At 41.2% G+C, this 27,500-nt stretch overlaps 3 protein-coding genes across 9 annotated transcripts in view; 2 read left to right on the forward strand and 1 right to left on the reverse strand.

Annotated features, from left to right (window-relative positions):
- LOC138018561 (E3 ubiquitin-protein ligase NRDP1-like) overlaps nt 1-2,681 on the forward strand; it is a 4,545-nt gene extending 1,864 nt beyond the window's left edge. For both annotated transcript variants that reach the window (XM_068865243.1, XM_068865245.1), the window contains exon 2: nt 1,850-2,681. In XM_068865243.1, the coding sequence (XP_068721344.1) occupies nt 1,850-2,092 (243 nt within the window). In that variant the 3' untranslated portion in view covers nt 2,093-2,681. The remainder of the gene's footprint in view (nt 1-1,849) is intronic.
- Nucleotides 2,532-27,500, reverse strand: part of LOC138018559 (protein virilizer homolog) — a 66,397-nt gene continuing 41,428 nt past the window's right edge. For 3 of the 6 annotated variants that reach the window (XM_068865242.1, XM_068865237.1, XM_068865240.1), the window contains 34 exons: nt 23,756-23,865; nt 23,181-23,248; nt 22,503-22,541; nt 22,336-22,413; nt 22,115-22,157; nt 21,528-21,608; nt 21,295-21,369; nt 19,411-19,491; nt 18,470-18,532; nt 17,694-17,799; nt 16,563-16,672; nt 15,940-16,268; nt 14,738-14,810; nt 13,746-13,813; nt 13,555-13,623; nt 12,421-12,529; nt 12,195-12,285; nt 11,807-11,863; nt 11,222-11,317; nt 10,499-10,613; nt 9,370-9,441; nt 8,516-8,676; nt 8,171-8,233; nt 7,642-7,888; nt 7,120-7,222; nt 5,865-6,025; nt 5,352-5,473; nt 4,887-4,951; nt 4,508-4,707; nt 4,234-4,330; nt 4,038-4,146; nt 3,737-3,774; nt 3,384-3,474; nt 2,532-2,881 (listed from right to left, as the gene is read on the reverse strand). In XM_068865242.1, coding sequence (XP_068721343.1) covers nt 2,794-2,881; nt 3,384-3,474; nt 3,737-3,774; nt 4,038-4,146; nt 4,234-4,330; nt 4,508-4,707; nt 4,887-4,951; nt 5,352-5,473; nt 5,865-6,025; nt 7,120-7,222; nt 7,642-7,888; nt 8,171-8,233; nt 8,516-8,676; nt 9,370-9,441; nt 10,499-10,613; nt 11,222-11,317; nt 11,807-11,863; nt 12,195-12,285; nt 12,421-12,529; nt 13,555-13,623; nt 13,746-13,813; nt 14,738-14,810; nt 15,940-16,268; nt 16,563-16,672; nt 17,694-17,799; nt 18,470-18,532; nt 19,411-19,491; nt 21,295-21,369; nt 21,528-21,608; nt 22,115-22,157; nt 22,336-22,413; nt 22,503-22,541; nt 23,181-23,248; nt 23,756-23,865 — 3,478 coding nt within the window. In that variant the 3' untranslated portion in view covers nt 2,532-2,793. Of the gene's footprint in view, nt 2,882-2,959; nt 3,098-3,271; nt 3,475-3,736; nt 3,775-4,037; nt 4,147-4,233; nt 4,331-4,507; nt 4,708-4,886; nt 4,952-5,351; nt 5,474-5,864; nt 6,026-7,119; nt 7,223-7,641; nt 7,889-8,170; nt 8,234-8,515; nt 8,677-9,369; nt 9,442-10,498; nt 10,614-11,221; nt 11,318-11,806; nt 11,864-12,194; nt 12,286-12,420; nt 12,530-13,554; nt 13,624-13,745; nt 13,814-14,737; nt 14,811-15,939; nt 16,269-16,562; nt 16,673-17,693; nt 17,800-18,469; nt 18,533-19,410; nt 19,492-21,294; nt 21,370-21,527; nt 21,609-22,114; nt 22,158-22,335; nt 22,414-22,502; nt 22,542-23,180; nt 23,249-23,755; nt 23,866-27,500 lie in introns of those variants that run through there. The other 3 variants (XM_068865239.1, XM_068865241.1, XM_068865238.1) reach the window with 2 other exon arrangements.
- Nucleotides 23,927-27,500, forward strand: part of LOC138021860 (uncharacterized) — a 5,388-nt gene continuing 1,814 nt past the window's right edge. Inside the window, exons 1-3 of the mRNA XM_068868882.1 lie at nt 23,927-24,536; nt 25,758-27,097; nt 27,276-27,500. The exon at nt 27,276-27,500 is cut by the window's right edge and continues 1,814 nt beyond it. Of these exons, the coding sequence (XP_068724983.1) occupies nt 23,969-24,536; nt 25,758-27,097; nt 27,276-27,500 (2,133 nt within the window). The 5' untranslated portion in view covers nt 23,927-23,968. The remainder of the gene's footprint in view (nt 24,537-25,757; nt 27,098-27,275) is intronic.

The following is a 27,500-nucleotide window of genomic DNA, read 5'->3' on the forward strand; positions in this document are numbered from 1 at the left end:
GCAACAGTTGCTTGGGCTGTCAGAGAAACAATGGCATCGTTACAAATGACAATGTACTTGAATTAACTGTTAAGACAGTTCAGTGGCTTACATTTATAATCATTCGTCAAACAGGTCAGAATTACAGACTTTTAAAGTCGGAGTTAGTGTGTTTCTTTTCGCCAAGTCGGCAAATTACAGATATTCCGTGTCCAAAAATCTTTAGAACTATTTCATTTCCAGTGCTCAGGATGGTCCAAACTACTGAGACGAAACCACCTGTTATTGCGCAACATAATGCAATCATTTCCGTGACATAGCAGCAGGATAGCCATCTAAAAACACGCTATATTTTGTTCTTAAATGTATAATTCATGACCAACCCCATATTTTACCGGTGGAAAGATAACAGCGGTCCAAGTTGAAACTCCCCGCGATGTTAAGAAAAAGATTGCTATAACGGGTTGAGAGCTACTTTAACTTTTCCAATTTCACTTTCAAATTGGAAAACCGAGTTCATTTTAACACTTTAAAAAAGTAGCTTGGTTTCAAATGGCCCGCTTGTTGCCATGCTAACTATTTCAACCTCAATCTAAATCATCTTGTCAACTAAGTAATAACAATTTTTTTTGTCAATGCGTGAGCGAATTTTCCTGTCTTGCCCGACAACCGGTGCGGAACCCTAGCTCTGGTTGCGTGAGCTTATGTGATAAGCCGGCGTTAGGACCAAAAAATAGATTTTTTTGAAGCGTTTAAACTGTTTTTGAAGTAAACAGTGTTGCTTTACAAATCAATCAATCAATCAATCGATCATTGCGGTATTGCCTGATATTTCTCTTTTGATAAGAAGCACCGCAGGCCAGCCTTACAGCGGTTATCAGTGACACGCGCCCCTCAACGACATTCTTTCATATCTCTAAAGCAAAATTTAGGTGGACATCAATCAAATGTTGCCATGACGAATTCAACTGCCGCCAAGAAAACAGGACTATTATCATGGAAACATTTGATTGACGTCCACCTAAATTTTAGTTTCGAAATATGAAAAATATTCGTTGAGGGCGCTTGTGACTGATAACCGCTGTAAGCAATGGTTCGCAGCCAGCAAAGCAATTTATTCACTGGCCTTGGTCGGTCCGTAAAGGGAAAAACTGTGCCCTTGATCTCGATCACAGTTTTTCCCTATGCTGACCTACCGGCCGGAGAATAACATATATGACCATATACTTATCACTTATTACAATTATTATTTCACTTGGCGCCATAACAGAGCTATTTGGTGATACATTGTTGAAGAGTTCTTCTAAAAGGATAAATTGGCTTCGTTTCTAAAGAAACTGTGGTGCTGCGTCGGAGGTGAAGTGAAACAGAGATATTAAACACCGTAAAGATATTTGAAAGCTGACGTTTCGAGCGTTAGCCCTGAGCGAGGGGCTCTCAACATTCATTCCTTGCAGTACGTAGGGCTATATGACCTTGTTTAATGTCCTGCCTCCAGAAAGTCTCCTGTGGCTCAGTGGTAGAGCATCCGAACCTGTAATCTCCACTCCTATGAGGAGAACTTGCACTTTCTGCGAGTTTGCCCGAATCATTAAAGTTTACCCCATGTTAATGGTTCATTCTTCGTCCACTTGCCAATTTTTAACGCAGGCAGGCTTTAAATGTTCTCAACGTAAGACTGAAACAAGCATTAGGTTCAAGTAGAGAAAACAATTTGCATCTAATTTCCATGCTATGCTCGTCCTAGCGCAATCGGGAGAATACAAGTAGGACCCAATGAGGCAACGAGGCCCAATTAGACGCGACTCTTACTCCTCGATTACTCCCTCAGTATCCCTCCCAACGCGGCGTTTTTTTTTTGTCTTTTCAGGTCAACCTTAGCTGCACATCTCCCAAAGAGGAAGAGGCTGTTCTTAGTCACATACGATGTTCCCGCGGGACTAAATCCCGCAGTTGGTGTTCGAGTTCCCCTGGAACAGGTCAAGGTATGGCTCGCGTTCGCTCTCAAAATGAAGAAACGTCTTTTAATAGAGCTGTGGTGGAATCATGGCGGCGAACTCCCGATGTGTCATCTTCACATTGCGATAGCCAAACAAATGCGTCCCATGAATAACTGTAACGTAACTTGTTAGAATCGGCCTTGGACTGGACATAATAGGAGAATAATTTTATTACTGTGTAGTACAAGGTGTAACTAGAAAGTTAAAACCACAACGGCCAATCCACACCATGTTCCTTTTAAGAGCTTTGTGATATTTCGTAACACTTCAACTCGTATCATATGGTCAAATTATCACGGAGCATGAAGTTTTGGTAGTAAGAGGAATAAGGTTCATTCATAAGTAAGATTGCCTATCGTGTGCCGACGTTCATTAAGCCATTTCCTTCGAGATGTGTTTTGGAGAGACGTTGGAGAAATGTGTTGAAAGTCGCGGTGCATGTGTAGAACCGTGTTGCTGCGACTTAAGTTTTGGGCTTACACTTCCAAAGAAAACCTAAACGATATCAAACAGCTATTGTAATAATAACAATATAGTAATGATAAACGTGTTTGTGCAAAAAAGAGAACCTTTCAGAGGAATTTTAATAGTGATAGGTTACTGTACAAATACATATTTTAAATTCGGTAAGTTTATTTAATTCAACATATTGTATGTTAACTCCCCATTGTTTTTGTTATAAATAAACTTCGCTGGCTCGCACACGGCTCTTTCTGTGCTGTTTTTTTGCAAAACATCAGCTTCCAATGTTAAACGCCTGGCAGCTTAGTCGCTCAGTCAGAGATACTCTTGAAACCAATCAAAGAGCGTTAAACTAACGCGTAAATGACCTCATATGCCTGCCCGGGTAACCTCGCCCTGTCCCTGGACGATATCCTCCAACATTGGGTGGGAGCATGAACCTAGAAAAGAGAGCTCAGTTTCAATAACCCTGCAACCTCTTCCTAGTTATTATTGTGCATGATGGTGATCATGATGCACAAGTTTGTAGGACTGTTTATGCGTCGGCTGCTGATGGACAAATTAACCCCAAGTATGACACGCATTGCTCCTTTTGTGACGTGTCTTTCGTGCTTTTGTCTTGCACAGCATTTGAAATAGCCACTCAACCAATAAGCCTGGTTTTCACTAGCGACGCAGGCATAAGCACAAGTAGTACACGCAGGCGCATTTACTTGTTGTTAACTAGTGTCTATTGTTCGAACAAAAGGCTCTAATAAACTACAAGCTACTGAGTTTGCGTATGCTTCTTGCGTTTAAGCTTGTGTCGATAGTGAAAACCAGGCTTAAGCCTGCAGACTCGGGATTATTTCCGACCGTCTTTTGTTGAAGAGTCACGTCTGGAGTGGAAACCCTGAAAGAAGCTGATTCGATTTTATCAAAAACAAAGAAAGAGTTTCCCACCTTGAGTCGTCTTTGGATTTAGGTGCGTCCCAAAATCCTCTCATCGGCTGAGGTCGACTGTAGTTCTCTCGCAATGCACCTCCTCCACCACCTAAAAACGCCACAGTCAACTTAAATCACAGATCTGGTGATCCGTTCAAAAAGCCTAAAATCATTTATTCTCGTGAGAGCTGAGCCTTGCACTGCAACAATCGAATAAAAAAAATATATTCTCCGTAATTTGCAACTGGTACTGGTCGCATTACGCACGCGAATTGATGTTGCCAAATTCAGCCAAAATTAAAATCGCTGCCCAAGTGTTAAGTTAGTGGACACTGCAAAAATGGACACAAGATATCCTCATGAAATGTTACCTCTGTAGGGTTGAGGAGCCTGGGAACCCCAGTCAGGTCTGTAAGGGAAACATAACTCCAGTTAATTCCAATAATACAAATACACAAGTTCACCGAAATAATTCAGTAACCATTCCCCACACCTCTCCTGCACACTCATTTAACTTTAATTTGTAACGTCGGTAGTTTCATCATCAGTCTACGCTATCAATAGAAGCCGACGGTGTAGCCTCCCTGTCTCCCTGTCTCTGTACTTAGATGTTAGGAAGGCCGGATAAAAGTTACAGTCACGTCACGCCTTTTGCGTAACTGCTTAACTTACCCTCTTTGAAAGTTCCTTTGACCTGGGAAGGCGCCCATTGGATGCTGCCGAGGATTACTCCAGTCAGGCCCAGTCCCGCGCATTGCTCCTTGGTTCTCCATACCAGGACCTTGAAAAAGCCAATAAACAAGACAAAGTTAATGAGCTTGGTAATTCACTAGAATACCACCAACTGAAAGGATGCAGTGTTACTGACCTTTTCGAAGAGGACCGCCCGGTATACCGGCCCAGCGACCCTGGTTTCCAAGAAACCCTGCTGGTCCGTGGTCCATTGAACGACCTGATGGGGGGCCCTGAAACACGCAGAGACGACTAAAATAAAGACGTTGATCATGTTACACGGTTTTCTTTCAGGCCATCATTTCAAAGACACTCCAATTCTCTGAATTGCAATTCTTGGGGTACCATAATTGAGAAATTGGTGAAAATCGAGGAACTCTGACCAACTCTTAAGAAATGAAGCAACATACCTTTGGGCCTGGCCTTCTCATAGGCTGAGAGTCCTGGGTTCCTGCAATCTCCATGGCCATGAAGTCATCAACGTGCATAGAGGGTGGACGGCTCGTGTTTTGCTTACGTGACCGAAACACGTCATTCATGCGTGGGTTACCACGTCCACGACCCATGCCTCTCATTCCACGTCCGCCTCCACGCATGGGCACTGAGGGAGCTACAATACATAAATCAAACATTTAGTATAATTTTTGTTCAATAGAACTGTGGCATCTCTATGTTACTTATCCACAGTTTTCCAACTAATGTTGCTTCACAATTAAACTCGATTCAGGTCCGCGAAGAATTTAGCCGTGAAAAGAAAAGTACTTTACACATTACAGACTTGCAGCAAACCTGTTTTCATTTTCTTGTTGTCTTTCCGCTGACCAGATATCAAAGGATCAAACTTTCTCTTGGTTCTGAAAAAAGAAAAACCGTAACGCGTAAATGAAACTTCCAAGCAGTCGGGAGCAATCGGAAAGCTGCTGAAAAGTGCACCAAAGGGACACCATCCCCACAGGGATGGGTCATGTGTATTGACCTAGATAAGGAAAAATAGTGCTGCACCATAGTCGCAGAGCCAAGCTTCAAAAAAAGATCTACAGTTCGAGAATTCACCTCTCTTACCAAGGTACAGATCCTCTAAACTTGACGAAAGCGCCTTCAGGAAATATATTCTTTGCTGTGCATTTACATTTGCTAGGCGACGGCGAAGAGTCACTTTTTATTGGAGCGAAATTATAAGAAATGAAGAGAAAGCACAGCTACCATCCCGTAACGGTCAACTCCTTGCCTGCCCATTTACCAGAGATAACTTACCTATGACCTTTCTTTCGAGTCGGGGAGCCTGGGGGCGAAGGGACCAGTCCTTTCTCTAATTCTGCTTTGAGGTCAAAATCCGGACAGAATTTTTCTCTTAATGAATCTACACTGCTTTTTATCTGTAAAAAAACCAAATGCATCAATGTAATTGTTTGTTTTCTTAGCTTTAACATACTCATCATCAACTAGCGCGGACTTGGAATCGAGTCCAGTCGTTCTTGTTGGTCTTAAAATACTATAAATTTTTTGCACGAAAAAACTGAAGAAACGAACATGGCTGGTATTGAAAACCATTTCCAGAGACAGTTTGGTAAAAACACGAGCACTGTTTTAAACTTATACATAGCCTGTTCCAGGCTACCAGATAGTCGGGGAAACGACAACAACTGCGTGGGAAAAGCGATTCGGGAAAGGCCCACTCATTTTTCGCATGCATTTTTTTTCTCTTTCCCTACTATCTGGGAGCCTAGAACAGGCTAACTTATACAAGGCTTAAAATGAAACACATACCAGATCCACCTCTGGATCAATGTCGTCGGGGGGAGGGGTGGAGTACCACAGAGTGGGGCTAACGCTTCCATCCTCAACTTCACCCTCTATAAAGACAAGTCTATCGACAAACAGAGTCTGCAGAGGTAGAGGGGATGGCAACTGAGGTTCAGTAACGTCCTCTGAAAACAAAATCAAAATAAGTAAAAGGGGGTGAGTCATAAAACGAGCATGTTTATTGTTGTCCAAACTGTGCCACGACAGGGAAGGAAAGTCAAAAACGATATTGCGTAAGATATGATACAATAAAATTTATTTAGTAGGTCAGGAGTCCATGATTAGGGAGCTTAAGATCTTCGACGATGACGTCGACGAAAACGCCACAAAACTTTTTAGCACAAATTTTTGCGGTTCTCTGCATAACGACGACTTGACATCACCAAATTTGAGGTTATGATGACAACGTGACCATGCAACAGAGAATCTTTCATTCCCTATTTTCACTCTGAAACCGCTCGTACCACTTTATTTTTAGGATACTTCGCCCACATTGTACGACGTGAATGAGATGAAAAAATCACGAAAGAATACTAGAATACTAGAGCAAAATCAAATTCATTGTATTTATGTAACGGCGTTTCTACAAACTATGTTATTTTTACAGAATTAACTATTACAGGGTAATATGAAGTGCTAGTTTTTTACCCACGTAAACCATTTAAGTGGAATTGGGTCCACACAAAGACAGAGGAAAACTCTGACCAGAGTGGGATTGAACCCACGACCCATGAGCTTTTCCCGCGAAACCAAATCTTTCCAGCCAATCACAAGACTTGAATGAGAAATTATTACCCATGTGATTGAAAATGGACACTTTGCAAGCCAAATCTTATTTAAAGGGAACATCCACTGTTTTAACAAATGTCCTCTAAAATGTTTGATGTGTACTTATAAGAAGATCTGTAACAAAAAAAAAATGCATTACCTAGTGAAATTTGTGCCCATAGATCACGAAGAGTGTGTTTATACGATTTCCTAAACTTGATGATTCGTATATAGTGAGGCCTCAAAACGAGGTTGGCCTGTTGCGAGGCTCATTTGGATTATCTTTTGTATAGTCACAGCCCTTGAAGTTTCTTCCAGCCCCAACACAGTATCAAAGACACTTGACATCAAATAGAAGTTTCAAATATCATCGCAATTAGATGAAATTTCGTACATTCTAAAATCAAACTACACATCTTTTTAATACGTCTCGTTCGAGTGATTTTTGTACCTGGTTCCTTGTCGTTTTCGCCTTCTGTTTTCCCCAGCATTGCTGTTAAAACTCTAACGGCATCCAGTAAAGGCTCCAGAGCTTCGTCTTCCTTACAACTTTCCTGAAAAAAGGTGATTAATGTAAAAAAATACTCTAAAGAATAGAACTCTGTTGAAGCGTTCTTAGAAAGCGCAAGTGCCCAAAACGACAATGGGCAGTATAACGTTCTGTCTTACTCCAACAACTTTTACGAAAAATTGCAAATAATAATAATAAATGTAATTAACTGACCCCTTCCTTCAGGGGCTTTTCAGGGACAACGAAAAAAAAAAGCTATCCGAAAAAAAACTAACCGAAAGCCAAAAATCTCAAATGGATGGAGGCTGGGACCCATCGGCTACTTGGAAGCGCAACTAAAAAGTTAAAACTGGAGGAAAACCAAGAGACTCCAACTTGTCGTCAGAGCAGAAACTCAGGATTTCAATGGTGGCACCCCGTTCCCTCTAATATTCGCTTACTTACAAGGCAATTTACTCAAACCTCAAGTCTTTTCTCCAGGGTTTTAAGCGGTCCATCTTCGGCTGAGGTGTCAAATTTAAGGAAGTTTCTCAACTGAGTTGCACTGATACTAATTTCGGTGGTTCGTTTCAGTGATTCTCCTTCCAAAACTTCGTCATCCTGTTCTGCAGGTAAAACTTCAGCCGTGTCGGCTTCCGGTAAGAGGAGCTGTAACAGTTCGATTGTTGTTGATAATGTTGACAGATGATCTGGCCCAGGAATGCTGTTTCTGCATAAGAAAGAAAAATTGAAACAGACTTTTTTCCTCAGTTTCCGCCTTAGGTTGACAGTATTGGCTGCATGACATTCTACGGATAAGGATATACACTTGTTTAAATAAGTCAATTAACTCAACGCGGCAAGTAAGTTATTACCCGACATTTCCAGTGTGTAAACTTTCCGGTGATGGTCCCCATCCTTTACTTTCTAAGTTGTATGGATGAGGAATAAGCAAAAGCGTATTTAAATAGAAAACATTCCTATCAATAATCCAGCAACTGGAATCACTCACTCAAAGGAGGTAGAAAGTCTTTTCAAGAGTCGATAGAAAACTTCACTGTTGTTCTCAAGGGCTCTACAAAAAAAAAAACAATATTTATCCGAGGAAATAACATTTTTATCTTTGATACGTAGAACGCCACGAAACACAACTAAACGGAAGAGTTCGCGAGCGTAAAGGTATCGAATAGTTGAGAAATTTTTAGCAATACGAAAGGAACAAATTTACCGACCTCTATTGGTCATTGACAGTGATCAAGGTAAGAGGAATAAACTACATTCTATATTGAAGCGGCATACTTATTAATAGTGTAACTTTGTTGTGAATAACTTAGGACAATGCTATATTCGTACATACGTTTTCTGGTGGTAGACGCCATAGTTATGTTCTGTCAAAGTCAGCAAGGTTCTCAGTGCTAGAAGAATTGTGGCAAAGGACTGCTTTTCTGATCCTATGTGTTCCAGTAAAGCAGCACAAATCACTTCCAGCATCTCCTTGTCTGGTAATGTATTTGCCAACTGAAACAAATTGAGTGCATTCTATAACAAGACCTCGGTATTTGCGGTCAATGAAATTTAGCTTTTGGTTACAGCGAGGAAATGACATCGGGGCGCGTGCGCAATGCGCAAGGGTGCCTACCACACTATCTAATGGATACACACTAGACACTAGACAGTTGTCATCCATCGGGCCTCCCACCACTGCGAGCCGGGGTTCAGTTCTGGCCTCGGCCAGCATGTGGGCTGAGTTTCAGTGGATCTCAACCTGACTCGAGGGTTTTTCTCCGGGTACTCCGGTTTTCCTCCCTCATCAAAATCGACTCACAGCTAATTAACATCTAGCTGTGGTGCTGTGCTCCGACATCAAAACATGGACTGTATAGCGGCAGCCAGAGGCGCCTTTGTATGCCTTCAGCCCGATGTCGTGAGCCGCGCCCTTCGCAATTCAGTCCTCGACTGCAAGTAAGGGTGATTAGCACTAGCAATATTTATTTATTTATTTATTCCAGGCGGTTTTCGAAGCCTGATTAGCGGCGATTTCTATCGCGCACCCTGCTACACCGCTACTGTCAAGGTACACGAAATTCATTTCAGTGAGTTTGAATCCAATTTTTTGCGGTGATATCGCGGAGACGCCACACGCACGCACGATAGCGAGAAAACTCGGCATGGATGTAACAAAAAAAAAAGCCTTAGCGCGTAGCGACTTACATGTTGGTCGGTGAAAGGAGTTTGAAACGGTATTAGACTCACAGTGGGATCACATAACGACTGGACAATGGACTGAAAAGCCAAAAAACAAACAAACAATTAAACAAAGGAAGAAATTTTGCGGCTGTGTTGCTTCATAGGTCAGTTGGTAGAGCACTGTAGCGGCATCGCAGAGGGTCATCGGTTCGAATCCCGTTGGAGCCATCTGAGACAATTCATTAAATTGTCCAGATAAGTGCGGATCATTTCACTCTTTCGTCTGCAGCCCGCACTTCAAATATATACATCACGCAAACGTGGAATCCTCATCCGCAGCGGCATGCACGTTTTGGCAATTCTGGCCTCGCGAACGCAAGCTTTTGTTTGTCTCAAAGGACTCTATTATCACTTTCACTTTTTTTATTATCAAACTAAAAGCAGGGATTTCTTACTGTGCTGGTTGAAGGCAACAGGCAACATGAGATGGGTTTAATCCATGAGGCAATGTGGCCCAGTGGTCACGGCGCTTGCCTTGAGATCCGGGGAACCCGGGTTCAAGACATGTTCTGGCCACTGGTTGAATTTGTTCCTGGTAGACCCTGGTTCAACTGCACTTGTAAATAGCCAACTACCTTGCCTCCGGCCAGTTGGGATTCTTTGAAATTGTTGATGAATGTTCTGTTTTGTCGTGGTTGTGTTCATTGGCCCTGAAAAGCCCCTATAGGTGGGTGAGTGGCCAATTAAGGACGTTCGCGCCCGAAATGTTTCCACGTAAAGATTTTTTAAAAACTTGCCACACAGAAAGGTAATGATCTACTTTTGCCAAAAAGGCAAAAAAAAATGGGGGGTTATAGTGCTCGTTTTAGAGAAAGGTGATTTTTAGAAGCTTGCGTTATTTTAAGACGATCTTATAAGATCTTATAAGAAAAAGCTACATTAGTAAAATTTAGATCAGGTCAACGTACTAAATTCAACATAACTAATACAACTAAATAAACTTTCGCAGCTGATGTCTTTTCCTGAGATGAAATAGACCTAGAAAAACGATACATATTAGGCTAGGAAAGAAAATGTCGGCCGCACGAGAGCATAAAAGGCGAAATATTTGTAACTTTCTGTGCGCCAAAGCAAAAAAACATGAGCTGCTTACCACCACGCAGTATTGTGATCTAGACACGGTTTGATTCTCCGAATCGCCTTTTATACAGGACAACATCGAAGGCAAAAGATTGGGGAAGAGCAGGTCATCGTTTTTGGCATTTCCACTGTCAACAAAACATACAATAACACTCGCCTGAATTTATTTTTAAAGTGTTTCCTTTTTAAAAGTCATCGAGGCATATTTTTTAGGAAATAACCAGGTCAGGAGACCAATTCTTCTAAGAACAAGGTAACAGATGGGAGTGTCAATAATGCCTTGTCGCATGACGTCACGATGACTTTGCCAATGTCCTTAAACAAACAAATATATCGACCATGTCGCTGATGTCCCAAAGTTACTCTACGGGAATCGAGTCCCATTCTGCTAAAAACAACTTCCTTTCTTTTGATTTAAAAGAAAAATGGCCATTGATCACGTGAGTAAGAAACAATATACCGTAAGCCGTAAGTCCTCCATTAGCCCCCTTCCTCCCAGGTGTCCAGGTGTCCAAAAAAGTTACAATTGCTTAAATTGGCCAGAAAAGTGCGAGGATTACTTCTCTAACCCGCACTTGAAAAACATACATCGATTTCATAAAATAAAATAAAAACTCTTCCAAATTTCAACATGAGAGGGAGCTGGAGAAATAATCTACCTGGTCATGAAAAGGTCTTAAATTTCTAAATTCTATCTATGTGTGAAAAATCAGGTTATGGTTTCTTTAATACTTACCTGGTTTTCAAAAGTTGAAGAAGGGAAACTTTGACAGCTGGTTGTGATGATAGGTAAGCCAGCAAAGTCATAATGCGGACACCTCCCGTGGTACAACTTTGGACACAACAGGTATTAATTCAAAAAAACGTAAATCAGCAGCAAAAAAGAAGGTAGTATTAAATAGAGGTAATAATATGGAAAGTAAAGACTGATGTGCATGCAAAAAAAATCATACTAAAACAAAAAAACGAAAAAGTGTGCTTCTTTGAGTGCGTCATCTCCTGGAGGTGGGAAACTGAAGTAACCCCAAAGAGACCAAACTCGTTCCCGGGATGTCCCTTCTCCCTTTTTGTACGAGGTCGCCCGGGAAACAAAAAATAACCAAGGTATGAGGAAATACAAGGAAGGATTACGTTTTTGCTAAACAGACATAACTGATTAGAGTGTAATGTGAAGTGCTCAGATGGTTCATATGGGGCCACGGTAGAAACGTAGCACCTCACATTACACTCTAATCAGTTATGACGAAATGCAGACAAGCAAGAAATAATGCGCGGAAACAGCTCAGTGGTTCTAAATTCCACGGCCATTCAACAGTCTTACCTATTTTCTTCCCCTTCTGATTTCCCCATCTCACTGTCCAACGTTTCCAGAAGTGTTCTGATAACGAGAAGGCAACAGCAAATTAATGAAACGGTTTACGGCTTTAATGATCGATAAATTCTAATTTACCAAAATCTTGAAGTAATCTTGTCTTATCAATCCAAACGGAATCGAATACGCTAATTGAGCAATGGAGCTAGTCTTTGCAGTGGTTTTCAACTGGATTTTATATTTTGACCATTCGCAAACGAAAGACATGATATTATCCACTGACATGGCGACACAAAAGCACGCATTCCGCGATTGGCGCGAGAAGACTCGGGCGACCAAATGAGAATAAGTTTTTCTCCGTAGCAAATACAAAACCAACAGAGAGTGAGAGTCCAACCTGACAATATTGAAAGCTGTGGGAGCAGACAGGTCTGAGAGTTGAGAGCAAACTCTTCTCATGACCTGCTGAAGACTGTGGCACGCTGATCCTAAGCAAAAACACAGGAAAACAAATGAATGAAAGATCTTAGGAAAGAAACAAACTTAATCGCCTTTGCAGCGTACGTTCCGCAGTAATTCATTCACAATACATGTAACTTTGTTTTCACAAGGCAAAGGTTTACCTGCTAAATCTTTGAGTATTCCCTGCAATTCAGTACTAAGCGGATTCAGATGAGCACTCCACATCCGCCTGTGGTTCATTACTTGGTTTGCTTCTTCTTGGGGCATGTCCTACAAATGATAATGACCACGAACTTGATCAGCAATCCCGGAGAGGAGTGGGGGGTGCGGGAAGAAGAGGGGCATGGGACTTTTTCATGAACAAACAACCCATCTTTCACCCCAAATTTATCTGATATACACAATTGCAAATATCTTTGAATTTACTATTATCGTTAATTTAGGAAACTGTGTCCCAAGACTTGTGGGAAATTGTCATATTTGTTTGAAAAGACAAACCAAGTGTATGGACATAGGACTCGAACCTGGGAATGTTGATTAATTTTACCCGTCACCCAAGCACTTGACCACCACACCGCTAAGTGCTCAGGGACAATATTCTACGCATTATTAATTTGATAATGCTCTGTTATCACTCGGCAACAAAAGCTAACAAACAATATTAAACACTATAAAAGGTCGGTTGTCAAACTTCACGACAAAGCTAAACTTCGATAAATAAATCTTTATTTTCAGAGACTGGTGTCTTGATCTTCAGTGGTGAAGTGGAGTGAAGATGAGCTGAAACTCCGGGTTCAAATCTTATCCACAGGTATGATTTTATCTTCCTTTTTTGTTGTCTCTGCTACCACAAGTCCTAGGACACAGCGCCCAAATTTATCTGATATACAGAATTTAGAGCAAAGTGGCAATTGTGTATATCAGAGGAAAAGGACATGTTAGAACAAAACGTATCAGAAGTCACGTCCACTAGTTTGGTTGCTCTACCTGTGAGCTGTAGGGGTCTCGTAAGAGCTGGCTAATAAACTACACTCGGTTGACAACCGTCCCGCATTTCGCTAGGGCTGAAAAGACGAAAGGCGGCATTCGTATAATGATTGTAATCGAGACAGCGAGGTTAAGGTCGGTGAAGAATAAAAATGTAATGACAAGTAAAACAGATTAGCAATAGTCCTAGTTTCTTCATAAAGAGGCCTCAAAAAAGGAGAATGGAATACATCTCATTGCTATTTTCATTGATGGCAATTAATCATCACAAAACACATTTGATAGCTAAAAGCCAGCGTTCAACAAACCTCCAATGAGCGGATAGGCAAAGGTATCGGTAACAGCTCAGACAGCAACACAAGACCACCCAGAAAGGCCTATTCACAAAAAGGGAAATGATAAAAAAAGAGGAGGAAAAAGATGGGTAAACAATTATTCAATGATAAGCTTTCTGTGATTTAATTGAAGCTTAAACTTTTGTGACAACACTTTCACTTGCCTGGGGAGCGGATGTAGTATATTCAAGGAGTTCTTTCAGCATCAAAGACCAAATACTTTCATTTATTGCTGTAAAGGAATGAATGAATGAGTGAATGAACATGTTTAAGTGTCGAAGTATTTAGCTAAATATAAGCTAATTGTGGACACTAAAAGAACATTCCAAATACAAAATAACAGTAGGAAATGTTATGAGCTAACACTCTAAAATATTTATAAATTTAAAATTGCTTAATTCAGAGAAAATCTAAGATCTAAAATATTTACAAATTTAGAATTACTTAGTTTCGACTAATCGAAATTATTGACAAGTCCATAATTACCAAGATCTAACAGTTAATTATGTCTCATCGTTCAGGAGGTCCTTGCTAAGGAGCAGAACAGATTCTCACTGTTCTTAATGGGCACAAACGTTTGATTAAGAGAACAAATTCTTACCATTCTGAAAGAATTCATAATTGAAACGTACTTTCCTTCCAGTGGGAGGCGCGGTGGCCTCATGCTTAGTGTGCTCGACCCCTCAGCGAGTGGACCAGGTTCGGGTCCTAGCCGGGGACATTGTGTTGTGTTCTTAGGCAGGACACTTAACTCTCACCATGCCTCTCTCCACCCAGGTGTATAAATGGGTACTGTAGAATTTAATGCTGGGGGGTAACCCTGCGATGGACTGGCATCCCATCGAGGGGGGAGTAGAAATACTCCTAGTTGCTTCATGCCATGGAAACCGCGATAAGCTCTGGCCTAATGGCCCTCCTGGCTCATATGTAGATACTTTACCTTTTACTTTCCTTCTAAGGTGATTGCAAGTTTGGGACTGTACACGTGTAAAATATGGGAGAATTATTACTTTAGAGTCTATTAATTGAGTCCTTGTCAAAAAATAAATAAAAGCTACATGTACCTAGCAGCAAATGCTTTTCCCCCAGTGCTCTAAAAAAGAGGTAGTTTTCTCAGGAGTCTCTTGTAGATAATTATTCTAAGTTTAATAAGTACCTTCTTCATGATCAGCAGACTGGACAACAGGTCTTGTAAATGTCATAAAAACACTGACAATTTCACTCTGAATCTAAAAAAAAAAGAAACAGTTTTGCAACCACTACTAAGAGACTAAAAGAGGTTGATTAATGAATAACTAAATGCAGTTAATATTCAATTTTTATTTTCAATATTATTGATGCCTGCAACTATCAAAAGCGTCATTATGTGAAAACGCTTTCTGTGTGAAATACACCTTATTCCAAAATGGCTGTTATTTAGTATTCTTTTGCTTGCTTGCAAATTAGCCCTTGTTGCCTCGTTCTTAAGCTGAAATTCAAAAGATTATTTAACCTTGAACGAGGCAACTAGGGCTAATTCGCAAACAACCATTCCAAAAAAGGTGGTGGCTGAGCACCGGGCTGCCATGCGGGAGGTCGTGAGTTGGACTCCAACCAGACCAACACTCAGGGTCTTTAAATAACTGAGAAAGTGCTGCCTTTCTAATTTAATCGCCAAATGTTACATTTGCAGATGGAGGCAGTGTGGCCCAGTGGTTAGGGCGCTTGCCTTGAGATCGGGAAATCCCGGATTCAAGACCCTTTTTAACCACTCATTGAATTTGACCCTGTTAGTCCCTGGTTCAACTTCTCGGGTTCACTTTTAAATAGTCAACTGGTTTGCCTCCGACGAGTTGGGATTCTTATAACTTGTTGTTATTGTTCTGTTCTATCGTTTCGTTGTGTTTGGCCCTGAAAAGGCCCTATGAAAAGCCCCTATGGGGAGCGGTTAATTAAGTATGTATAGTATGTATGTACATTCTATAGTCTTCTAGGATAAGGACTATAAACCGCACGCCCCATCTCACAACCCTTCAATGTTCATAAACTCTGTGGGACGTAAAAGAACCCACACACTTGTCGCAAAGAGTACAGCATGTAGTTCCCAGTGTTGTGGTCTGTCTTCTGTAGTGTATCATGGTTGGGAGGGTAAATGCGTGGAGATAATAGCTACACCAAGCTACTCTAAAATCCCATGATAATTATGATATATGATGATATGAGGTGTATTGAGCAACACATTGTGACTACTAGTTTCTTACAGCTTTTCTGACTTCCTTGGAAGATTCAAAGTGATCCATACAACTTACTTAAATTTAGAAATAAAATTATAATTTCATAACCAATTCCTAAAAAACCTTTCCTGCTGTCTTCCCATACCTGGTGAGCAAGGCTGCTAAGTTGTCCAGTCATTGGTGCAGAGCACATAACAGTATGCAGAACCATAAGTGACTTCATTAACCTTGTATCCTTAAACTGATATTTGCCATTGTTTAGAAGTTGCTCCAACATTGTCGTCACCAACGCTAAGAGTGGTGTTATCATGGAAACCATAACTAAGGGTGGCCCTATATGCAGGGGCTGTCCCTGTCTCCATGGTCGCAGGAGAAACTCCCCTAGTTTCTGAAGAGTGGTGATGAAGACATCCATCGCATTTGCAGAGAAGAGCTCAATGCAGGCTAAGTTTTGGTTGAGATCTTTCTGAATCACTTTGAAAAGAAATGTAGAGCATAATTATTTGATAAAAGTTTATTAAATCTCCACTTGTACAAGGAGTAGCCTTTCAGGGTGAAGGAAAGAAATCATGCAAAAAAACAGATATGTAAAGGTGACAAACGGCAGATGACCCACCAGTTGTCAATTAGTATTACAAGCTAGGGAATAAATACCAACTAAATCTGTTATTCAAAGGAGAACTTCCTGACTAGAGGAGCCATGAATTTCAAATCTGGCGCATTAACCATGCTCTTTTTGCACTCAAATGTGATGAATGTCTAACTCACCTTCATCAGAACTTGAGTCATCAGCCAAACAGCCAAGATGTCTAAGGATCCTGAGAGCCATTAGAACTCCACAACCTGCACTGGGAGTCGTGTTCACCTCATCTACATGACTTCAGACAAAAAATAAAAAGTAAAAGTATTAGGGGAAATAACGATGGAGACAGGAGCGGCAGTGACAAAGATGATGATTTTTTAACCCATGACTCCCAGGGGTTCCCCATTGACAAGTAAAGTCGTCTCACGTTAGACAGAGTAAAATACTAAGTCTGGCCGGTTTAAGCCAGTTTGGACGCCAAAGGGTTAATTAATGGGGACAGTGAGTGATTAAAAGAAAAGATTATTCAATAGTATATTTAATGAAAGACTACACCACCTATTTTTTTTAGAATTTCTTCTTCATTATAACCTTTTGCTATTTCATAATATTAGTATTATAATTGTAAATTCCATAGTTAGTTAACTGCATCTGAAAAGCCCAGTCAAGGGAGACTCAATAAAATGTATATAAGCTGTATGCATGTACAGTATGATGATAACAGGTATCTACTTGTAGTTCCCTCTTTTTCACGAGACAAAATCCCTTAAGCTCCACTTTAAGTACTGATTACAAAACACATCACTTCCGGTTAATCTTCCTTCAAACACATTAATGTTTTTTCAACATGTGCTCTCTAAGAAAACAGTATGGTTGCTTCTCTGATTAAAAAGAACATTCCCTTTCAAGGTACATACCTACCTTGAAAACCAATGTGTAGTTTACAATTATATAGAGCAGTTTTCAATTGAGTGTTGTAAAACCAAAACCAAAGTAATTACTTTGGCCAATCAAAAAGGAAGGAGACAATCCAGTAAACCAATCAAAACTTGAAGTAATTACACGTCTCGAGACAAAGCGCGGGAAAATGTGCACGCACAAGCCATGATTGGTTTTGGTTTCACTTCTGATTGGTTGAAAAAATGGCGCGAGAACTTTGAACCAATCCCTGAGTGAAGTAATGCAAAACCAAAGTAATTATCAAATTACTTTCAACACTCAAGTGAAAACTGCTCTATACCTACCTTGAAAACCAATGTGTAGTTTACAATTATATAATATTTAACTGGTGTTTGTGTATGGTATGGTTACTTTACCTTTTGACAAATTCCACCAATTTGCCAATACTTGTCATGTCAAATGTGATATCCTTGAGTGCAACTAACCAGTGACTCAGTTCTGTAAGTGAGGTATCTGCATCAACTGAACATTTGGAAGCAAAGTATACAGCTGTATATACATTACGAAACTACTGCTAAGAGGTTTTACAACAGTCTTGTTTCTTTTATAACAACATGGGTAGCAAATTATTCCCTAATTTTGGCGTTTCAGCGTTAATTTATAATTTCACATGTGAATTACAATGTTGCCATGACAACTTTTCCTACAGTGTCAAAATGGCATCCAGGTTTGAAAATTAATTAAGGAGTAATTTGTCACCCATGATATTAACAGCTAAGCAAATGGTATACTCTTGAAATTAGGAAATATTTCATTTTTGTTTTGTCCAAAATCAAACTATTTGATTATGGACAAAATGTGGGTGATTAGGAAATTAGGAAATAATTATTTAATTTTTGTTTTGTCCAAAATCAAACTATTTGATTATGGACAAAATGTGGGTGATAATTTATTATTCCCTTATTTCGTTCATCACAATTTGATTACCCATACTAACTGCATATCATTACTTTGTGCCCTCTGCACTGCTCCACTTGCTACACCCTTCCTAATTCAAGAAATCTCACTTATGTACAGGAAAGAAGTGACCCAAAGAAAAAAAAAACAGACAGGACAGAATCCTTGACTCTGAGTATTAACAAACACTTGACAATGCCTGCCACAGGAGAGAAACAGTATTGGAATTTCTTACCTCTTTCTGTGATAGCTAAGAGTCTGGGACCCAGTTTGGAAAACATTTCTACATTTTCAGACACTGAAATATCAGTAAAACAAAACATCAGCATCGACACTAAGCAAGTACCTTTGTAAATTCTTGTACTGGTAACTGTTGCAAGAGACAGCAATGGAGAAGCATTACAAAGACATCGCCACATTTGAGACAAGATATCAACAGTTACTGAACTATAATATCCTGTTTTTGACTATGCTCTTTTATCTTAAGTTGAAAACTGGTGGAGGCGTGATCTAAACCATGAAAACAATCTGCTGAACACAAGGTATGACAATGTTCAGAATTCTGCAGATGTTTGTCACGACTTGTGTTCAGCAAATTGTTTTCATGTTTTAGATCACACCTCCACCAGTTTTCAACTTAAGATAAAAGAGGCTATTCATCTTCAGAGAGAACAACCCTCTTTGAATCAACAATTACCCCATGTGAACCTTAAACTATCCTTTTAATTCCCACATATTTATGCTATACTTCATTCCATTGTTACTATTTTTCACATCAGCATTTTCTATTTATTATAAATTCAGCTTCCCTCGCTTTGTATTCTGACTACCTGAGAATAGCAGAAGTTTCTGTCGAAAGAGGTTTTATAAACTCAAAGGTTTCATTGTTTTCTTAAATACTGGCAAATTAGTTATATATATGGAGCTAAGCGTACTTGACCATGTTAAAAATAAAGGTTTACTTACTTACATTATTAGCATGAGAGCAGGTGGGATCCCAAATAATACCTGAAATTTGATTGGCAAGTTTGCCTTTGGCCTGTTTCATGCACTGCAGTTAAGTCTTCTGACACAATATTTTTTCAATAATATTACAAGTTTGGGCCTCCTTGCCATTGAATATCTCATATATTTACTTCTTTAGCAACACAACAAGCTGCAATAGTTAGTGCTTACATTTCACAGTTAGAAGAATCAAAACAGTTGCATATCTTGTGGATACACACTTTTTAAGCTTGGCATCATCTTCTGCATTTCCTACAAAAAAGTACAATCAAGTTAGGTCAAAAACCACATGCAAAATTCATCTGTGTTTGAAGCTTGAAGCTGGCAGAAGCAAAAAAAATCAAAGTACCAGTACTGGTTAATATCGGAGCTCAGGTGCGCAAAGTGCGCCAGCGGAGCACCATGGGTAAGATATTTGGGGAAATCTTTTGATGCAAGAAATTTTGGTTATGACATCAGCATACGCCCGTCCATCCGCTCATACAGACTGTCAGGGTGGTGGAGGTGGGTGGGCAAGACAGCCTCTGGGGACGGGAATGTTTGGGCAATTTACGTTGTAATTACAATAAAGGCCATAATAATAATAACAATCAATAAGCCCAACATGGCGGCCATTTACAGTGTACATATTTGGCATTGGACATTTATGTCATGGTTAATTGACACCTGTCAAGATAAGGTATCCACTGAACCAGTCTCGCGTATCCATATCACAGGCTTAAGTTTAGAGCTCATCAAGGTCAGCTGTTTTTGACCTTTGACCACTGACCAGGCACTGGTTTTCAATTGGATCACAGGCTCAAGCTAGGTTAACTTCTTGTAATCAGGACACCTAAACATAAATGACGCTCAATTTCTTGCACGCTCTCTGTGGCTCAACATGGCAACATGGTCATACTACATCAACTAAAGCTCTTAACAGTCAACGATTTACGGAAAATGGTTTGGAAAATATTTTTTCCTGCATTTTTTGCAGGTTTCAATCCAAGTTTGATATATATAGCTATGGTCAGGACTGCACTGGTGGCTACGTAGTTATTCAAGTCAAGCATCGAAGGGATATAAACTTAAAGCTGAATGTTTCTTCTTAATTTGTTTAGAGCTGCATTTTGCTCTGTATTGCTATTTTTGGCATATCTTTAGAGGATTTTTAATTCTGAAGCTGATAAGGTTACATGATGCCTGGACGACCTATGACAGAAGAGCAGAAACAAAAGAAATTGTTTTAGATTGTTTTGTTTTGTTTGGTTTTCTTCATTTGATTTTGATTGCTTTTTGTCAAGGCTAAACAAAAAAAAATCAAAATTGTTTTAAATTAAAGGTATTACAATTGAACACACTGGGAACTCTGAGCCCCAGATGGGATTTGAACCCACGCCCCTCCGTGATCTAGTACAGATGCTCTAACCACTGAGCTACTGGAGACTCTATGGTGAGCAAGGGTGAATTAATGTGGGTATTTGACTCGAGCTGCATCACACAGCCACAGGGTCAAATAGCGACTGACAGCATAGCTCATAACTGCATTGCACAGTCACATCGTGAGCATCACTGAAATCCAGTTGCCTGTATTTCTGTGAACGATGCAGCCAACCAACCACCAAAGTGATTGAATATGCGAGAGAATGATTAACACATATTAAATGAGGTATTACAATATTATTGAACCCACTAGGAACTCCGAAAAATTTGAGCCCAGATGTTGTTTTGTCCCGTAAATTCATTGTTTAAGTAAGGCCAGTAAGAAAAAATAACCCGGAAGCTCCATTTTTAGGCTTGGCTAAATCAATAATTTATATTACTTATTAATGTAACTATTATACTGCATGAAGAAACCCAACTGCAGAGCAATATTACAGTAATTGGCTCTTCACTACACATTGTAAAGTTGAGTTTAGAACCACTGGAAAAAGACATAAAAATTCAGTACTGTTGCTAGTTAGAGCAGAATTTGAATAAGGAGCACCTGTGTGGAAATCTATCACCCTGATCACTATGTCAGCAACCCGCTACAATCTTTTACCATGACTTTGAAGAACTGAATCCTCCACAAACCTGTTGACTCCACAAAAGGAAGCAAGGACCTGAGATTTGTGTCCAGGCTGAGGACAGAAACAACAGCAGCTTTACCTGGTGAGAATAAAAACATAACCACACAATATCATTATACAAATCAAGTGGTGTTGTAACTTCAAAAATAAAGCATGTGAACATTTTAAAAAATGAACAATAATTTGAGATCTTATACTCTCACAACCAAAACAAATGATGATTGCATGTAATCTCACCAATGGCAGTAAATGTCATGGAGTAGAGAGTGTGTAAAGTGGACAGAATGTCTGCACCATCCATATCATTTGTCAGTAAACCTTCAACAAATACAGAGCTGTATTAGGTGTAAATTGATAAAGTTCTTCTATGACAAAACCAACACTTCTTTATAAAGAAGTTGCATAGACCTGACCTCTAACAGCCACCAAACAGACACACAGGAAACGCATTTAGTAAAAAAAACAGTAAGGCCCTTATTAAACAAGAATAAGTCCTTTGAACAAGGCATTTTACATGCAATAACTCGACTTAAAAGTCAACTCTTGGTTTTCGTTAAAATAGGATACAGTAGTTTTACACACTTGTATTCCAGCACATCAGGCACCAGCGTTTCTCAGAACAGGAGTCACCTGTTCACTTCAATGCCATAATAATTCTTATTCTAAACAATTAATTGGCACCTACACTACCCAATTGGGTATGGGCACACATCCACCATGCATTAACCCATTTAAGTCTGGCCGGTTTAGGCCGGTTTGGGCTTCAAAGGGTTAAATACACCACAATTTAATATTGGGCTAATTACCGATAACTTATCACTTACCTGGAGAAAGAGAAGTTAACAACTGATCCACTGCTTGAAGAGTCTTAAATTTTAAAAAAGATGTAAATTTAATTAAGTTTTCACTCACATCAAGCTCATGGTTATCAACCAACACAGCCTCTTTCATGACCTCACAATGATTAAACAAACGCTTGGACAACATACACGTGCATGTATCATCTTGAAAGAGACAAAGAAAGAAAGGCTTTAAAAGTTTTTACCTGTAAATGATAAATCAACAGAAGACCAAGGTGCTGTGGTGTACATGCATCAGCTACTGTGCTGTCTCTCAATATTTCCTACAGAGATAATAAGAGAGATAAATGGGTGTGTATTTATAGATTAATAACAAAAACAATACTGTTTTATTTCAGAATGCTGTTCTTACGTTCAAAGGTGGTGCCTCACTGTGATGTATGTCTGCTTCCTGCAGAATAAATCAAGCCACCTTTTATCTACAAATCATTGTCATCATACAAATAGGACTGTGTTTAAAGTAACAGAGGGAGATTCCATAAAAAAATCTGACAAAGCTTGCCATGGCCCAATTTATGTCACAGTGAACAAGCTAAGGAGATGAGACACAGTTGGAACACGAAGATAGCTGAAGAAAGAGACAAGTGGCAATCTACAGCTTCAGCCTTATGTACAATACAATACATACTTAATTGACCGCTCCCCATAGGGGCTTTTCAGGGCCAATGAAACACAACGAAACAACAGAACAGAACAACAGCAACAACTGTTAAGAATCCCAACTGGCCGGAGGCGAATCAGTTGACTATTTACAAGTGCAGTAGGGAAGTTGGACCAGGGACTACCAGGAACAAATTCATTGAGTGGTCAGAGCGGGTCTTGAACCCGGGAACTCCGGATCTCAAGGCAAGCTCCCTAACCACTGGGCCACCCTGCCTATATGTCTATGGGGATAAAGAGGATTAGTCAGTCAGTCAGTCAGTCAGTCAGTCAGTCAGTCAGTCAGTCAGTTAGTCAGTTAGTTACAATGGTTAGTCACTAAAACCTCTCTCACAATCATGACATCATTATTGCTCACAAAAACACTTACAGTAGACTGAGTAACAACACGAATGAGACCATTAACTGTGTCAGGATGTGATGAGAGAAACAGCAAACCTACACAATAAAGAAAATTACAAAAGGTCCATTATATGAACAAAAGTAAAGTAAAGTAAAATATATATATTTATACTCAGTAAAAAGATATAGCACACAAGGTGCTAGTTAGACTGTGCTAAATAAAATTTATTAATATACATAAGAAATGATCTACTGTTTTACAGTAACATTAAAACTAGGGTTTTGAAAAATAGTAAAAATGTATGTATGTACATGTACAGTACATTATATGCAAGGGTAAATCAAAGAAACACACATTATATCAGTATTAAAAAGTTCATTATTTTGATCGCAATTAAAAACCCATCTTCTTTGAATGAACACTAACAATGTTTGAATAGGATGTCGACAAATGTCTTGTAATGTGGACAGTTTGATAACAATGCCAAGTGCTCTAAAACTGTCTACCACTTCAGAAGACATTCAAAGGCATCAACGTTCAGTCATAACTGGCATAAGTCTTCTTTGATTGGCACAATTTTACACTTCACTATGTGAGCTGACCTTTCTGGGACTGCAACAACAAAAGGAACAAGTCCCTAACAGGAGAAAAAACAGCAGGATGACCACCAACTGAGGAAGACATAATAATCAATATGGACTCAAGCAGGCGACTGAAAAAAAAAGAAGAAAAAATTTAAAGGTATACATGTGATCTTATGCATATTAATTTTATATGTGGCTAAATGTAATTTAGGCTAAGTTAAAATCAAGCCAATGCTGGTCAGCGGTGGTCTGGGAATCAGGCGCATTGAGGTGACATACGGGGTTTCTCGATTCGCACGTGCTGGTCGTTTCTGCTGTGTGAGGTGCTGTTTGTTTCAAGCAGCAAGCGTTCAGTTGTTCCGCTTTTTTCGTCTTTCCGTCGTCCTCGCCGTTATGACCGCCCGGCAAACCAACAACAGCTTAGCAGCGGCTCTCTCTTCTCTCAGTGCTCCATCAGCGCCGGTCTCCAGTACGAACACAAGCGGTACGTCTTCAATTGTGTCTTCGCAGTCCAGCGAGTCTGTTGTTGTTTCCTCGCCACTGGTGAGCGTTCCGGCTTCGGCAAATCCACTTCTGACGGCCTCAACTGCTGTTCTTTCACCTGATCTGGTGTCTCTCATTAATCAGGCTGTTCAGTCGGCTGTTCAGGCTTCGCAAAGGCAACCAGGACCAGCGATTGCGGATCCCGTCTCCTGTCCTGGCGCCAGTTCGTCATCTGCATCGTTGGGCGGTTTAGCTTCGACGTTTTTCGCCGCTGGAACGGGCTTTCCGCCTTCCCTTTCAAGCTCGTCGACCTCAGGTAGGCTTTCTCCTCTTGTCGTACCTACTTTTGTATCTACTTTTAACGCTCCGGTCCCGGCAATCGTCTCGTCTTCGGGGCAGGCTTTAAGTGGCGTTTCTGCTCATTTGCCGCCATCCATTGCACCGCTGTCTATTGTGAACTCGTTGGCGGATCAGCCGTTCGTCGTGGGCCCGGGCTACTCTCCCGTTCCTGCCAAGCTCGTTACGCAAATCCGTGGCGGAAAATTCGTTGACTTGTCGGAACTTTTAGCGGCGAATTTGGTCAGCTCAGAGACCGAGCCTCAGTTAATGCTCGATGGGCGTTTGGTTTTATCAGCTCCCCCGAAGAAACCTCGTCGGCGTATCGAGGATATCACCACTTGGACGGAAGCCTTCACGGTGTACTCGCTTGTCCTAACGTCGTTTTTCCCTCATCGTTGGAAAGATTTAACGTTGTACAAGTTATTAATCTTGCGGATTTCTCGCCAGTTTAGCGGACGGGTTTGGCTTGCTTACGATAAAGCTTTTCGCGAACACGCTGCGGCGACTCGGTTGGCCGATTGGTCGACCATGAACGCACAGCTCTTCACTTTTCACGCCGGTGGTGCTTCTCCTCGCAGCCCCAACCTCGGCACGTCGCCGGATTCCTCTGAACCAGTGGGTTCCAGCTCTTCGAGGATCCCTTGTATGTCCTGGAACAAGGGAAGGTGCACCGCCCCTTATACGATTTGCCGCTATTATCATCGTTGCAGCACGTGTGGCGGCGCCCATCGTTCTGTATCATGCAGTTCTAGACCAGAACGTAAGCAGGAGAGTTCTGTCAGGCGCAGATCTCGGTCTCCGGCATTTAGTGCCTCAGCTGGCCAAAAAGCACGGCGTCAGTAACGATTGGCTCCAAGAAGTTTTCCCCTTCTCAGAACTTTGGAACATGTTGCGCGTACTTCGTTCATTATGTAGTTAGTCATTATGTAGTTAGTCGATTGCTCAGTTAGTAGTTATGTAGTTAGTCGATTGCTCAGTTAGTAGTTATGTAGTTAGTCGATTGCTCAGTTTGCTCAGTTAGTCGATTGTTCAGTTTTATTAGAATTTTTCACGGTTTTCTTTGCTTGCCCCTGTTGTGCTCTGGGCTTGTTGAATTAAACTTTTCTCACTGTTGCTGTATTGCTGCCCTTACTTCAGGAGGGGGGGGGGGTAGGGTCGTTAGCGGGGAATTACCATCTCTCATTCTGTTTCCTTCCAGTCTCCAACCCCTTGCCCCCGGTGTCCGTGGTTAGCCCTCTAAAGCCTGAAGTGTTCGCTGCCAAGTTGTCCCAACATCCGGACCAACATCTTGTCGCCTTTGTCTTGGACGGCCTCAGGAATGGCTTTCACCTGGGATTTCAGCATTCCAAGAAATTAAAATCAGCTAAGTCAAACAAGGCCTCTGCTAATCAACACTCCGAGGTCATTGACCGCTACTTGGCTAACGAGGTCTCCCTTGGGAGGGTTGCAGGACCTTTTTCCTCCCCACCTTTCCCTCATTTGCACGTTAGCAGCTTTGGAGTTATCCCTAAAAAGGGTCAACCAGGCAAGTGGAGGCTCATAGTGGACCTGTCATCCCCTGGTGGGCTAAGTGTTAATGATGGCATTGACCCTGACGAGTTTACCATGCAATACATCACGGTTGATCAGATCATTCGTATGATCTCAAGCTATGGCTTAGGTGCCCTGATTGCTAAATTCGATGTTGAGGCAGCCTACCGCAACATAGCTGTCCATCCATCTGATCGATATCTCTTGGGTATGAGATGGCGGAAGCACTATTATGTTGATTTAGCGTTACCATTTGGCCTCCGCTCTGCTCCTTATATTTTCAATTCTGTGGCGGACATGGTGGAGTGGATTCTCCTACATACACACAATGTTTCTGCGCTGTTACATTATTTAGACGATTTTATTACTGCAGGACCGCCGGATACTAACCAATGTGCTGAGAACTTAGCCACTTCCATAGCTGTTTGCCGTTCCTTAGGACTTCCACTCCACCCGGATAAGTGCATTGGCCCGTCCACGCGTTTAGTTGTTTTGGGCATTGAGTTAGACTCAGTGGCTCAGGTGGCCTGCCTCCCCTCGGACAAGCTCCTTGCTTTACAGGTGCTGCTGCAGTCGTGGCGGAATCGTCGCTGGTGTACTCGGCGCGAACTGGAGTCCCTCATTGGCCACTTACATCATGCCGCCAAGGTCGTGTGGCCCGGTCGTACCTTCCTGCGTCGTATGATCAATCTGCTCCAGTGTTTTCGTAAACGGGACCATCCAATCCGCCTGAATTCTGAATTTCACCTGGATCTTCAGTGGTGGCTTCAGTTTTTGTCCTCTTGGCATGGCGTCTATTTTTGGTTGTTTCCCGGCATGTCGGCCACCCCTGACCTCGAAGTTACATCGGACGCATCCGGTTCCCTTGGCTTTGGTGCTTACTTCAATGGGGAGTGGTTCAGCGGCGCATGGGTTTCTTCTCAAGCCTCTCACTCTATCGCCTATAAAGAGTTGTTCCCGATTATCATTGCCGCTCATGTTTGGGGGCCCCACTTCGCCAGGCGCCATGTTCTGTTTCGCACCGACAATGAGGCCGTGGTTTATATCCTCAACTCTAGAACATCCAGGATTCCCGTGTTAATGCGCTTGCTTCGCCATCTTCTCCCTTTGCCTCTCAGCATGTTCCGGGGGTTCATAATTGCATTGCTGACGCTTTGTCCCGCTTTCATTGGCAGGAGTTCCGGAGGTTAGCACCCCAGGCTCAGTCGCTTCCAGTGTCCATTCCACCTCATCTCCTGGAAGAATTGATTGGCTCTCATTAGAGCGGCAGTGCCAGTTCCTGTTAGCCCATGGTTTGGCTGACTCCACCCGGAGATCTTATGCATCTGGCCAGAGGAAATTTGTCAACTTCTGTGCGCATTTGGGCAAGTTGCATCCCAGTGGCTCCCCGTGCCCCACCGATGAATGGACA

Source organism: Montipora capricornis, chromosome 10 (assembly GCF_036669925.1).
Source record: "Montipora capricornis isolate CH-2021 chromosome 10, ASM3666992v2, whole genome shotgun sequence".
Classification (NCBI taxonomy): Eukaryota; Metazoa; Cnidaria; class Anthozoa; order Scleractinia; family Acroporidae; genus Montipora; species Montipora capricornis.